The sequence below is a fragment of the Vanacampus margaritifer genome, chromosome 3 (genome assembly GCF_051991255.1).
Source record: "Vanacampus margaritifer isolate UIUO_Vmar chromosome 3, RoL_Vmar_1.0, whole genome shotgun sequence".
Taxonomy (NCBI): Eukaryota; Metazoa; Chordata; class Actinopteri; order Syngnathiformes; family Syngnathidae; genus Vanacampus; species Vanacampus margaritifer.
The window spans coordinates 25,051,639-25,066,381 of NC_135434.1; the positions used below are offsets into that span (position 1 = coordinate 25,051,639).

A 14,743-nucleotide genomic window follows, 5' to 3' on the forward strand; every position below is an offset into this window, starting at 1 on the left:
CATGTAACTCTTTGCCAAGGTTCTAAGCATTCTTAGTAATTAATGGATCAAATCCTTATCCCACCTTCACATGCAGCTAAGTAGGAACGCTATAGCCACAACTATGTTCTGTGTGTGTTGTCTTTTTCTCCCTTACCTTTTCCGTTAGACTTGGCCAAGATGCCCATATATGTGTTTCTGCAGGTACTTGTTTACTCCCAAATCCCCCAAACCGACTTTTTAAGTTAATTGAAAACTCTGAACTGTCCACTGGAGTGAATGTGAGTTGTTTGTCTATACGATCATCAGTCCAGGGTGTACCACGGCTCAAGCATTTTGGAAGCTCAGATTGACCCAAGTTCTCCGCAACCCTAATGATGACAAGCTGTATAGAAAATGGATGGGTGTATGTTTTACTGTGAAAAAATATTACTTCCCCCCATTACACACCACCTCTTTGTTAAACCATTTAGCGGAACCAGTTTGAGAGTGATATTTTGAGTGGGAATTATTCCTCCAATTAAAATACCTCAAATCTGTGTTGTTGGTGCCCTGAGACACATTTTTCATTAGCAGACTGAAATGCTGGACGTAAGTGTTTTTCCTCCCCTCTCCTTCTTCTTGTTTAATGATTTCCCTTTCAGGTGGGCTGTCAGCTATTTTAGCGACTCAGCTTTGGCACAAATGCCCCAGTGAACACAGATTTTAATTTATTTTTATTTTTAGAAGGAATCATCTGTGAAACAAAAGCACGAGTAGCTTGCTGTTCTGCCTGAAGATTAGCCTACAAGATCATTTATATTTGATGTGTGATTCATGAATGAGATATTTTTGCATTAATGTGATTTCCCAAAGCTTTTTATGCTCGCAAATATTTTTTACTATGATTCACTCTGGCACGAGTCTCCGGGAGGTACTTGGAATCAGTTCAGAAAAGAAGGAGAAAATGTGTGCTTTTGATGGCAAGTTGCAGTTTATTGTAAATTACGCATACGTAGTTTACTGGAAACTCAAAGCACAATTTTGGTCAGTAAGTTTACTTGTGCTTTATATTTTTGGAATGGTGTTCATTCTTATCATGTGTTTTATTATTATATTAAGACACAAGTTTTGCCTACCAAATTGTTTGTGTGTAGATATATACCGTTGATCCGGAAAAGTAATTTCGTGAAAGATTTTCAAAGAGGTGGGTCAGTTTGGATAATTGTTTTTTCAAGACTTCTGATTTATGGGATAATACTGAGCTCAGTAAATAACTAACAAAATCCCGACCCCATGCCCCACCCAATATGGATGAAAAATACTTCAGGCAAGTTAAGAGCTCTCGTTTCTCCCTCAGTTATTTAAACTCATCATTTTCATTTAAGGAACTAACCAATCATATGGAGCAGTTTAAATAATTCCACCAATGTCTGCTTTTTATGAATTTGTTTTGTCGTGCATTGGTGATATTCACCTCAAAGGACTATTTGGATAAAGTTTGCATTCACATCAAAAGCACTGTATTTTTGACAGTGAAATCACATCAGGGAGTCAGTGCCACCATTTAGGTGAAAACTGGTTTAGCTGCAAATGTCCTAATGTGAGGGCAACTTTAGGATTTGGTAAAAAAATAAAAAAAAACTCTATATGTTCACAGGGTAGGAACAACTATACGTTAATTAGTTTTTCACAGCACTACTCAAGCATAAACAATTTAAATTAAAACATTGCAGGATGTATATTACTGTTAACCAGTTCTAGTGGAACACAAACACAAGTAATCACTAACAAGACCCACACACCCTGCACATAACCAATTCACACCTGATATTGTACATCACTTAGAAAAATAGACTATAGGCACGTTGCAGTGAGAGGGTATTGTAACCTGTGTTTAATCTCAGATTTTCCCAAAGAAAAAAAGATACAATCCATCTAAGCATGACTCTTGTACAATAACATAAATACTGTTGGAAAAATTCATTCCAAAAATTAGGCCGTTTTTTTTCTCCCCTTCGTCACTTTCTGTAAACATTGAAAAATGCAAATCAAGTCTTCTCATTTCTCAACAAGACAACATCTAAATAACAACAACAGTTCCATCTGTGAGGCTTGGCTGCCACACTCTGCAAAAGTCTCCAATGGGCTCAGAGAAAATGTTGAACCTTTTCTTTTTTTTCTTTTTTTGTTTCTTTTACGTTCACTTTTCTAATGTTAATGTTTAAAGGAGTCAACTTTGCTTTTGATTCAGCAGGGTGTAACCGAAGAAGGGGTGGTTGTGGTCAGGCTGGGTCCATCAGAAAAGGCTAGTCAGTGTGGTCTGTGACGGGCTCCTACACTCGTGGAGATCCATGCCGCCTGCCACTGAGGTGAGCACAGAGGTTACTGTGGGCATGGTGGGGTTGGTCAAGTCTGTCAGGGTGGTAGGGGTGCTGGAGGGGCTCATGGAAGCATTCGAGATTTCAGAGGCCGGTCCTGACGGCGTGCCACCCTGCAGTGTGGAGCCGTCGGAGGTCTTGTCTGCACCGGTGCTTTCTTGTCGCAGAAGATTCCTCCGGAATTTGGCACGGGCGTTCTGGAACCAGACCTGCGAAGATGAGAACATTGTTACATAAAATCATTTGGAGGGCAGTCTAGTGTTTTTGATCATCACATTCACACTGGTTCACAATATTACAATGTGCAAAAATACAGATGAAGGGGATCTGAAATTGTGTCTGACTGCAACTACAATTATTTTTAATGACCATATATCATCACAATTGCTAGTCTACAACTGAAAAGTGAAAAATATTAAACCAGTTTTAAATTTAAAAAAAAAACATGCATGTGTTCATTTTGCAGCAAATAAAATCACATTTGGCCAGTCGTGGATATGAAAGCTGATAACCTTGATAGCTGTAACTAGCAAATGAAAATACTTAATTAGATTTTTAACCATGTGTGCTTTTCTTTCAAACAAAAAATCACATTAAAAAAAGGTTTGATTTTCACTTACAAAAGTACAAGAATGAAAACCAATTGTTCAAAGAAATTAATGTGTTGCTCAGTGTGTTACTATGCGAGCCAGATGAATGAAAATCCTTTACAGCAAGGGCTGTAATGTAAAACGGCAGACTGTTTATTCAAGTGTGAAAGTGTCTTCATTTTCAACACACGAACCCATTCAACCACTCAATGCATAAAACATCCATAAACAGCAGCGTAGTCATGTAAATGTATCTTCAAATAATAGAAACATTTTCATGGCAAAACAAACACAGACATTTAGCAACTAATTATGAAGCTTTCCAGCATCTCAACATTGTTCAAGTCTTCCATATCAGCTTTGCTTTCAATATACGGTAAGCCTCATTTATATGGCTACTCGTCGAACACAAACAAAATCAAAAGCATGAATACAGTTGGCTAATATTGGACCAATGACATGTTATTGCACACTTGACAACATTGTTGTTCCAGGCCATCTGACTGCAGGCAGAAAACTCTTTGAAAACTGTAAGTCGTACAAACTTAGTCCTTAAATGGGAGTACTGCCCTAAAATTGCCTCAAAGGGGAAGTCAATTTAAAAAATGGTATTTAAAATAATGTGTTCTATGTAGCTCCACTAGTTTAAGCACAGTATTCTTATTAATATTGTGTTTGTGGAATATGAATTAAGATGCAAAATCCATCTCAGGGAGCGGCCATTTTGACACTTGCTGTCGACTGAAAATGACATCGCAGTTGCTCAGGGATCAGGCAATGACCAATCACGGCTCAGCTTGTGAATGTCAGATGGCCAAATTCAGAAAATAGGTGAACCATGAATTGTCGTTACTAGTGGTGCAATGGATCATCATTGATCCGTGTTCGGTTCGGATCAGGCCCCACGGTTCGGATCACGTTTGATCCGCGGATTGGTTGGTGGGGGAGGGAAAGTGCGCATTCACAGTCGATAGCATTCTTACATGTCAAGGAAGCTGAAACATGCTCAAAACACATTAAGCCTAACTTCAAAATAATGTTTACCAAATACAGTAATACACTGACGGCAATACAAATAACCATAGTACACTTTTACTTAAGTTGGCCCACGTCATGACGTGATGGCTAGCTTCCATTCATCGATCCATTTCTTAACCGCTTTTCCTCACAAGGGTCGCGGGGGGCGCTGGAGCCTATTCCAGCTGGCTTCGGGCAGTAGCTTGACTTCCCTTTTTTTTTTTTTTAAGTTTTTGTATCGTAGTTGATTGACATTGTAACTGCAACTAACATCAACACAACGCTACCCCGAACTCATGTTCAATCGCGAATTAAGGACACCAAGAAACCGCTAATTAATTACACCGTCATTGTATGATACGGCAGAAGTCTCCGAAGTAAGTGGCTAGCGACTAGCTGTTAGCATGACCAACGAGTGTCTGGCTGCCGGGTGGTAAGTAAGTTTGACAGCTGGTACCTGGTTTACTTTAATTTTTTTTCAATATTCTGGACCAAAGCTACTTTGTAATTCACTCTCCATGTTTAAATGAAGGGAATGTGCCTTAAATTGCACGTTGAGGCCTTTTCATTATTAAAAAAAAAAGATGAATGGAACTTTGTCTTCATTTATTTCATAAAACACTTTTGCCCATTAAAAAAGAAAAAAATTTCACTCAAAATGTCAAACTTAGCTGTTTAGAATATAGGAACACAACTTTAAGCCATTAATACCTTGTTATTTTACACATGAACTATGTAAAAATAAGAATGTTTCTCATATTGCACTAAATGTTGTGTTCCTACATCCTAAATGCCTATATTCGACATTTTGAATGGATTTTTTTTTATTTAATGTAAAAAGATGTTTTACAAAATAAATGAACACACTAAATCCTAAACGGCTATATTAGGCATTTTTGAATTGTTTTTTTTTTTTATTTAAAGGGAAAAAGCATTTAACAAAATAAATGACGACAAAGTACTATTTATTGTTTGTTTTTTTTGCTGATCCAAAAAACGATCCGATCCGTGACTCAAATTTGTGATCCGAACTGTGACTTTTGTGATCTGTTGCAGTACTAGTCGTTACCTAAGCCCTGCGCATCTGTGATGTAATTTTCAGTCGACGGCAAGTGGCAAAATGGCCGTCGCCCCCAGAAATGGATAAAAACAGATTGATTTTGGTACTTAAATTATATTCCACAGATAAATATTAATACAAATGCTGTAGGGTGCATAAAATGTAATATTGCAAGAAAATGTTTGACTTGACTACCCCTTTCAGAATAAAAGATGGCTTACTTTATCCAATAATAAAACAGCAGTGATGGATGACAAGAGTCAAATAATGCAATGCCTGTTGAGTCAAGTTAATTAACATTAGCTGCAAATGTGATGCTGTACATTACAGATTTGTTTTTCAATTGTTTATGTTGCAGCATCAGTTCCAACTTAGGTAAACATGAAAAAGGGAAAAAAGCCGTTTTGAGACTTGTAGTATTGCTCTGTTGTGCAGTCCTTTGAAATTCCAGCATGACTTTGGCACCCAGTTTTAATATACTAAATCAAAAACACTTGTTTAAAGTGAAAGATGCTGAACTGATTACAGCTGGGGTTACCATCGTGGTGTCTGTGGGCACAAGGTAACCCCCAAGGACCACATGAGACTTTTCTAAAAAGAGCTCTCCAGATCGGACAATTGTGATTTCCCAGGAATGTTGTAGTAATGATCATTTTAAAATGTGAACAGTGGAAGATATATATAGAAATAAAATGTTGTCTATTGATAATTATCCATTTCCCATTTATTGAGAAATCATGAATATGGTCGATCTCGTCACAAAAATGAATATCATTAATTGCTAATAATAACATATAATCATAACTAGGGCCCAACCAATATGATTTGTTTTTTTAGCCTGCCTGTGGCGTTTTGAATAATTGGCAGAATAAAATTCCGATAACAGATTAATAGGACAATTAATTTAAAACAATATATAATTAATTAAAAAGACTTGTTTTTTTTGCTCCCTCAACACTTAGAACAATAAATATATAAATTACAGGCAGAATGTTTGACTGCTTTACCATACTTTGCCCTTTATTTATTTGTTTAACATTATTATCACAGAGAGGAAAGATGGCAATAATTGGCCATTTTTTTTCTTTTGTCGGGGGGGATGTTTGAACATCATTATGTTGTTTTATGTGTTTAAAAATATATATTAAAAAAGGGTAGATTTTTTTTTTTCAGACTTTGGACTATTTTTACAATAGGTAATATCAGCTGATTAAATCGATCAGGCCCTAATAATGCCATTATTAAAGGTAAATCAAGCAAATTAGTTTTGTCAAAAGTATGTGTCAAACTGGTATACCTTCGCAATAATCCGTACCCAAGAAATAGCTAGCAGCTTGAAAATGTTTGGTGACTCCTAGATTAAAGACTCGGAAATTATGACTGGTGAAAGGGAGTAGATTTCCTCGTCATGGAGCCACAAACTGGATACTTTACACAGTTTAACTTAATACAATCATTACCCTCATTCATTTTATATTAGAGAGAGGCATTAAATTACATTAAAATTACCTTAAGTACATGGACAGTAAGTTGACTGGTAATTGTAGTTATTAGCCTTCATCAACAAAATCTGACATTACGTTCATGTTTTTTTTAAATGTTAATTTCAACTAAGCACACAGATCATGCAGAGGTAAGAAAAAGTGCAGTTTATACATCCATCAATATACATCTATCATCATCATGTTTTGCACTACATGCCCCGATAAGGGTCCCATGTAAGGTGGAATCTATCCCAGATGATTTTGGGACAAAGGGCAGGGTTCACCAACAAAACGTGTAAGAACTCCCTTCAGAAATGGCATGTGAACAGTGAGACGTGTAAAGTCACATCAAAGACGCATGCAGTTGCATACGTGGAAAGGATGATTCTCAAAATTCACACATATCTATTTATGCATACACTACAGTAGCTAATAAAAACTGTTTTTTTGAAAGTAAATGATGTCAATCTTTCCAATGAAATTAAAATTATCTTCCCTTCTTTATTTTTCCTCATCATTTCTCCTAGGCATCAGCCTGTGCGCCGCTGAGTGCAAGTGATGGAATCCTGCTTGCAGCCGTGGGAAACAAGCAGGGGGAGCAGCACATCAGCTGGCGTGAAAACTTGAAAGCATCAAAGCAAAACGACTGCTTTGTCTTCTGCAAGCGTTAATTAAAACAGTAGGATGAATTGTCAAATTGTCTCGTCCCCGTGATGATTTTACTCCACTTGTCTGTGGAATTTGGTTGTAATCTCTCGCTCTTGTTGCATTAAACACTTCTTGTTTTTCATCCCTCAATCCTCATCATATCATTTATTCCCTTGACATATTTCATGCTTCCCCTTACAGAATATTGTTTTATGCTACAAAATGATACTTCAATCTAAATATAACAAACATGATTTGTTTTTGTGTGTGTTTTTTTATGGATGTCGCATCAAATGCTCAGAGTGCAGTTTTCCCCAAATGATGAGTAAATACAATGCTAAAGAGTTCAGATAGTTTTGCTTTTTTTGGGGGGGCAAAACATTCAGGGCATTCATTAGATTCTCTTTCCTAGTTGATAAACAATTAGGTCCCGAAGTATTAGTAATTTGTTAAATAATCGATTTGTATAATTTTGCTTTTAAATACCAACAAAATGGATTTGAAATAAATAGGAAAATCAAGACATAATGGAAGTGAAGAGTGGTTATAATTGAAGAAGTTTCACAATTTTTTATTTTTTTATTTTTTTACCATTTATAAATGAAAGCAATGTATGCAGATTATAGTACCTTTTCGGGGACTTTTAAGATAATTTTAAGACTATCTGTAATACTTGGATGGAAATTATTGGCAGCTTTAACTACAAACACAAAGACTGGAAGTCATGCATGGACATGGGCAACTTGTGAGTTTCATGAGTTTCACCTTGGACAGCTTTAACTGCAGACACCTTCTTTCTGCTTGTCTTTTGCTACATTAACTTTTTGGCTTCAGTAAGTGAAATGCATGCTTGCAGGCATCTAAATATGTGGCATTGTATGAAGGTAACATTTTAAATATATATCTTTTTTTATCTTCTGGACCTAACAATGTGCATGAATGAAAGTGTCTTCACCTGTAAGACTCGCTTGGTGAGGCCTGTCTTCTGTGCAAGCTGCTTGAGGTCCTTGGCGTCCGGGTTATGGTTGATGGCAAAGTAGGACTTCATGGTTCTCAACTGGTGGTGCTTGAAGGACGTCCTCATGCGCTTTGTCTTCTGACTGGAGCTATACTGGGAGTCGCGGTCCATGGACTCGCTGTCATTCTCATTGCAGCTCAAAGCTGCAGGCCAGCAGGGAACAAGAGGAATAGATTATTACGCAGCGGGAACACTGATCTGATCATTAATCATCGCCATTTGGATTTTTTTTTAATTCCTTTCCAGTGTCTAACTGCAATCTTTAAGCTTTTGCTGTGACTGTGGCAACACTTCTCTCAACAATGGGTGTTTATTGATTTACATCCCCTTAAGATTGGCACATCAGTGAAGTAACAAAAGACTAGAATGTACATACAGTATTATTAAAAAAAATACTGTATGTACATTCTATTCGTTCGTCTTTATGTAAATGAGAGGGTGGGGGCCGACATGCAATTGTTTTTATAATTCGAATAACAGTATTTTTAATTTTCAAAATCAAGCAGCTCCAACTTGACACAGTGGCATTGAGGTTGCTTGCAGTTTCACATCCTCATTGCTGAACCTTGTTAGATGGCATCTTTTTGTCTGTCTTTACCAGGATGAGGTGCTAGCCATACAGGCTTGAGTACACACTCGGTTTATTTGTCCCAGTCTGCAAATTTCTTGGCAATGGCCGAAGTGTTGCTGCGTGCATAACAGTTCACGTTCAATATCATAACGCTGCAAATGATGAATATCAAGTGAGTGAAAAGCATCAGAATAACACTTCTCTTAATTAGTGCATACACACCACGCAGAACAAATGCTGCCTTCTAGAAAAAGCATATGCTGCAGTATTTTTGCTTAATCAGGAAGCAATCTGGGAATGTGTTCTGGTTGTCTCTCTAAATTCCTTCTACTGCGAGTGTGTTCAAAATTGAATTCACACGCGCCACGCGTGCTCACGTACGTGCTCTCCTGTACAGGTGAATTTGGATGTAGTTTCTGGTTGACAACACAAGAGGGCGCGCTGTATCTGTAATCAAATCGAAGGTTCTGATCTGCCATAGTTTCTTTTTTTATAGCATTTTTTTTTTTAAGTTTTGTTAATAAGGATAGTCTATGACTGTAGTGTTATGTTATGTTATGTTATGTTATGTTATGTTATGTTATGTTATGTTATGTTATGTTGTGTTATGTTGCGTTGCATAGCTACTGCACATGAAAAAAAAAAGGCAATAACTTGGAACCTCACAAGCAAATCGTGCTGCATGAGCCTGACGTCTCCTCCAGTGAAGAACTCCACAAGCACATCTTTCTGGTAACAAATGGGTCCCGTCCCAATGTATGTGTGTGTGTGTGTGTGTGTGTGTGTGTGCGTGTGTGTGTGTGCGTGTGTGTGCGTGTGTGTGCGTGTGTGTGTGTGTGTGTGTGTGTGTGTGTGCGTGTGTGTGTGTGCGTGTGTGTGTGGTGTATGTGTGTGTGTGTGGGGGGGGGGGGGTTGTCTATGGAACCAGACAAGTGGAAAGGGTGAATGCTGATGGAACATGAAAAAAGTTCCCTTTTTAATCCCAAAGAGAACAAGTTACTCGAAGATGCACACTAAAAGTAAATGCTAACTTTAAAGGATGTCATTTCAAATTAAGGTAGTATGAACTGTTATTTTGAAGTTGCTTATGTCATTAAAATATATCAAATCAGTGTGAAAATGTGTTTTCTAAAATGTGTTTCATATTCATTTTACGTATAGCTATGTTGTAATTTAAACTAATCTGGTTCTTTTGATGGTGCATATCATCTATAACTTCCTTCCTCCATTGACCGTTTCATCCATAACGTGACTTTAACATAGACTGTTGCAATTTAGAAGGCAGAAGATGCCTGTTTGAGCTCGGAAACTGACTGAAAGTGGCATTATGGAAACATGGGCTCTACACAATATCGGAAACACGCCCCCTAATATGGGACGTGTAGCACCGTTATTTGACAAACATTAAAACTGTGATTACATTGCACAAATATAATTGTAATTAAAGAGATAAATAAACAAAACTGTATAGATTTTGTTGAGTTGTCAGTTTTTATTTCGACTACACCCTAAAAACAGATTGAACAAATTGACAAAAAATGATAATTATTAAATTTGACCAATCTAGCTGGTAGTTAGTTATGTGTCCGACAGATCCTTTGGTTAAAACAACCACTCTAGAATGATAGGTGATTGGGCCAACCGATACAAATTGGTCAGGCTGATATTTTTTCGGGAATCCTGTAACCCGCGGGATTCCCGAAAAAAATTACCACTAATTGTCACACCCATCTAAGTGGGGCGAAATTCTTTCTCTGCATTTGACCCATCCCCTCAGGGAGCGGTGAGCAGCAGCAGGGGCCACGCTGGGGAATCGTTTAGTGATCTAACCCCTCAATTCTACCCTCTAATGCTGAGTGTCAAGCAGGGAGGCAAATGGACCCCATTTTTATAGTCTTTGGTATGACTCAGCCAGGGTTCGAACCCACAACCTCCTAGTCTCAGGGTAGACACTCTACCACTATAGGCTAATGAGCTGGTTATGCCAAATAACCTATAGAAACACATTCCCGTTTTTAAACACTATATTGTAATCACCTATAATAATTAATAAATACATTTAGAATACAATAAATCGATATAGTAAATATATGTCCACGTGACCTATCTAGGTTTACTTTCTATTGTGAACAATTTCAGTGGTATGCCCGTAACCTGCACCCGGAATGGTCAATCTCTGACCAATCTATTGGTTAATCAAGCCAATATGAGCTTAACCTACTAGATAGGTAGTTTTTTTTTTTTAAACCAATCAATTTTTAGAGTGATAGACTATACAAAATTAAATCACGTTGCTCCCCACAAGTAATCCCCCCCCCCCCCGCCCCCTCTTCCCACCAAAGCAGACCATGCATGTGCTTACCTGCGTTATACGCTGCGAGCTCTGCTCCGGGCCCAGGACTCTTCCTCTTCCTGGGCCGGCCTTTCTGCACTGTCCCCACGCCGTTGAAGTAGGATAGTCCGAGCGTGTTGGCCGGGCCCAGGCCCTTGTGTGGAACCACGTCCGCGTGATTAAAATGTGTCTGATAGTCCCCCTGGATGAGAGTCTCAAAGTGCAGCCGACAGTACACCAGATTGTCCTTCATGCCAAAGTGGTCCCCGGTGGTCAGCATTTTGCTGCAGGTAGTGCAGGTGAAGCAGTTGAGGTGGTAGACCAAGTCCCGGGCTCGCATCACCATCTCCGAGGCAGAGATGCCGAGATGGCACCGAGCGCATCTCTGCACTGAAAATCTTCTGCGGGCAACACAGAACCCCATTAGCAGCTGGACATGCACCCGTGCATGCTCACAGGCCCACTGGTCACCCAACACTCAAAAGTTTTGCGCTTTTTTTCTTGTCTTTAACACAGTAGAAATTTGCAGATTGAGACAAATGTTTTTGCGGGTTTGAAAACAATAAGAAAATATTCGGGTAGATCTTTCTTTCTTTCTTTCTTTGTGAGTTTCACTTTCACTTCTGTATTTTTTTTCTATATTGTGTTTTAGACTATAGACCATATACACACATTCATGAATATATAACATAGTCCAAAATGTTGTTTAGGCAGACGCTGTGCATTTACAAATGAATCGTTCAAATAGCGGTTTCATTTCATGCCACCTTTCAGTCAAAATAAACTGCATGTGGAGTCTTGTGGGTGCAGAGTGCATGGCCGCAGGGCCCTCCTACCTGTAATAGTCCTCCTTGCAGTAGATGCTGCCGTCTTTGCTGAAGCAGGTAAGCTCCGACTCCAGGTTGAGTTTGCACTCGCAGCACTTGAGGCAGCGCATGTGCCACTGCTTGTCCACAGCCAGCAGGTAGTAGCGGTCTGCGATCTTCCTTCCGCAGCCGGCGCACAGGGCCACGCGCTCGGTTGTCAGGCACGGCATGGCCTGCAGTCAGCGTGGGACACACACCAAGACACAGCACTTCAGAGAGGCCGAGTGCTCTCCTTAAAAACGGACCTGCAGGACAACTACATGGAATCTCGTTCGATGTTCAATTTGCACTATTATGAATAGATTAAAAAAAGAATACATGTTGGTTTTAAAACGGTAATCATTCAGCATTTCAATGTCATAAAAACATGCCGTGAATCAATTTAAATACATTAATCATATTTCATAACTGCAGCTAATATTTACTGCTGCCATTATTATTATTATATATATATATTTATTATTATTATTATTATTATTATTATTACTGTCATCAAACAAATAATACACTAGCTCACTTTTCTATATCATTTGGAAATTGGATGCAATTCAATTTAATGTTGATAATTTTACATTTAGTCGTTTTATGAAATTGTATGGCTATTCTGAAAGAAAAGGTAGTGTACACATAAAGTTAGCTATGTATTTCACCTCTTAGAAAAATTGCACGCACACAAATATATATATTTTTTGTTTAAATTTTGGGCTTGAATGATCTCGTTCGGAAATCTACACATGTAGCATTGCACATTACTTTACTATTCAGTTATTATTATTATTATTATTATTATTATTATTATTATTATTATTATTATTATACCTTTGTACTGTTCACTGGCTAATCTATTACTTATGTGCGTTATTATTATTATAATTATAATTATTATTATTATTTATTCATTTAGTCATTTTAGATTAGCCTTTCACATTGTTTTCGATGTTGAAGTCCGGGAGGGAGTTTGTTGCTCTCGAACTAAAGCACTAAAGCATCAACTATTTTTTTTTTTAATTTTTATACCTTCCCCTTATTTATTCTAGATGAAAGTGCTTTTGTAGAGCGTCCAGTCCGGGACTGCAATGCACGGTGCTATAACAATTAAAAAGAACGAACTTAACAGCTCCTACCGTCTCTGACTCGCCCATGTCGATAGCTGAGCTGATGGCCGCTGACTCGCTCTTTCCTCTCCTGTCGATTTCTTCCACCACGCTGTGGACGTCGCCTCCGGGAAGGCCATGGAAAAGCATCGTTGCCGCCGATGGGAGAATATTATAACTATTCTCTTCGGATCTAAAAGCCAAGATGTCCATCAGAAGAAAAACTCTGCGCAATAAAGCCACTTGCGGTTCTCTCCTTTATTTTCTCAGGTTTTTCCTAGTTGACGTGACAAGTTGAAAATCCAGGAAAAAAATGAGGGGGAATTGGACACGTGTTCTCCTCACTACTTATCATCTGCCAATGCAAATTCTTTCCCGGATAGCATTCATTCTAAATAAGACGATTAATTAGCACTTAAACAATTTCTCTCCGTTGTGATTTTTTTTTTTATCTATATGACCAACTGATCTTTCTAAAAATTCTGCCATAAATTAAACGTACCAAACGGTCAGGCTAGCTACGTTGCTCTTGGTTCCGATGTCTCCTCCACCATGCCAGTGAGTGAGATTTCATCAGTTTTCGACTGTCTCAAAATTTCTCTTTGTTCCAGAATACAAAATTACTCTGTGCAGGTTGAAGATGAGCAGCGGAGACTCATCTCCCAATTTTTAAAAAAAAATAAAATAAAAATCCCAATGATCTGACAGTCTGCGTGAAGATTCCTCCTCGCTTTCTTCCTTTCGTTAGTCCATGATGTTATGTCAAGCTGCATGTAGGTGACATATTGGAATTTAAAATAAAAATGATTTGCATTGTCGAGTCCCCTGTGAGACAAGCGTGTTTTTCTCCCTTCACGGTTGCCTGTTTACGTTGCTGTTATGTCTCCTGCCAGAGAGGCCGCATAACATGTGCGTACACGAAGAGGAGGAGGTGTCTCTACGTGTTTCTTCCCCCCTCCCCTAACCGCCGAGCTTCTTTCTCACGTCAACTTTGGACTCCTGCTCCTTATCAACGAGGCCCAGTTGCGTCATGACGCACTGGGTGAGTTCATTGGCTGGGCCGCCGTCATCCAAGTGTTCGTTGCATGGGAGCCCCTTGTCTTGTCTCGGTTAGAACGCGTGGACCGCCACACACTGCCAACTGGAGCTCAAATGCTGCGAAGAAATAAGACAGTCGGGCTGTGCGCACTCAACTGGTCTGTTGGGACCTTTTGGACTCGTGACGCACATCTGCGATAGAAGTTTCTACCAGCAACCTCACCATGGCAGCAATACTTACTGGATCATTAATTCTTCATTTCTTTTCTTTTCTTTATAGACAATAGTTTTAATTTACAGTTTTATTTAAGGTTTCTATTGAAAACAACCAAACTCACCTGCACCAATTTGAAATTCGCCTATATGTTATCATCGTCATTATTATTATGATTTCAGTGTTATGTCAAACAAAAAAAAAGTGGTTTAATCACTGAGCTATTACCGGTGTCTCAATATTTAGACGGTTCTCCCCCTTCAAATTTCCCCTCACAAAACCAACGAAAGAAGGGGAAAAAACACTCACGTCCTGGACTTGATTTAATTGTCATTTGTGCATTTGTGAGCAGACAGCAAGCAGTCGGTTTAGCAACAGGGACTGCACCATCGAGAGGAAGTGATACACTCATTCTAATTAGCTCTCCGCTCTTAATTGGGCGGGGACGAGTGGACCTGGTCGTCAGTGCTCA

General features: G+C 38.6%; 1 protein-coding gene across 3 annotated transcripts; it reads right to left on the reverse strand.

The window, feature by feature from the left end:
- Positions 1–1,826: 1,826 nt before the first annotated feature.
- On the reverse strand, positions 1,827–14,125 carry lhx2b (LIM homeobox 2b). Of its 3 annotated transcripts, XM_077562570.1 has the most exons (6): positions 13,522–14,124; positions 13,050–13,212; positions 11,896–12,098; positions 11,090–11,460; positions 8,094–8,299; positions 1,827–2,548 (listed from the first exon to the last, which is right to left on the reverse strand). In XM_077562570.1, the coding sequence occupies exons 2-6, from the start codon at positions 13,167–13,169 to the stop codon at positions 2,258–2,260; spliced, it is 1,191 nt and encodes a 396-aa protein (XP_077418696.1). In that variant the 5' UTR covers positions 13,170–13,212; positions 13,522–14,124; the 3' UTR covers positions 1,827–2,257. The 3 variants fall into 3 exon arrangements, with proteins under 3 accessions (XP_077418696.1, XP_077418695.1, XP_077418694.1); XM_077562569.1 differs by having other exon boundaries at positions 11,090–11,457; positions 13,050–14,125; XM_077562568.1 differs by having other exon boundaries at positions 13,050–14,124.
- Between the last annotated feature and the right edge of the window lie 618 nt (positions 14,126–14,743).

What these genes read in the sequence shown, in the direction of transcription:
- lhx2b (XM_077562568.1), bottom strand. Translation starts at nt 13,232, where the DNA reads ATGGACATCTTGGCTTTTAGATCCGAAGAGAATAGTTATAATATTCTC. An exon ending in ACATGGGCGAGTCAGAGACG is followed by an intron (nt 12,099 to 13,049) that starts GTAGGAGCTGTT and finishes CGCTGACTGCAG; the next exon opens with GCCATGCCGTGCCTGACAAC. An exon ending in GCTCGCAGCGTATAACGCAG is followed by an intron (nt 8,300 to 11,089) that starts GTAAGCACATGC and finishes GCTGGCCTGCAG; the next exon opens with CTTTGAGCTGCAATGAGAAT.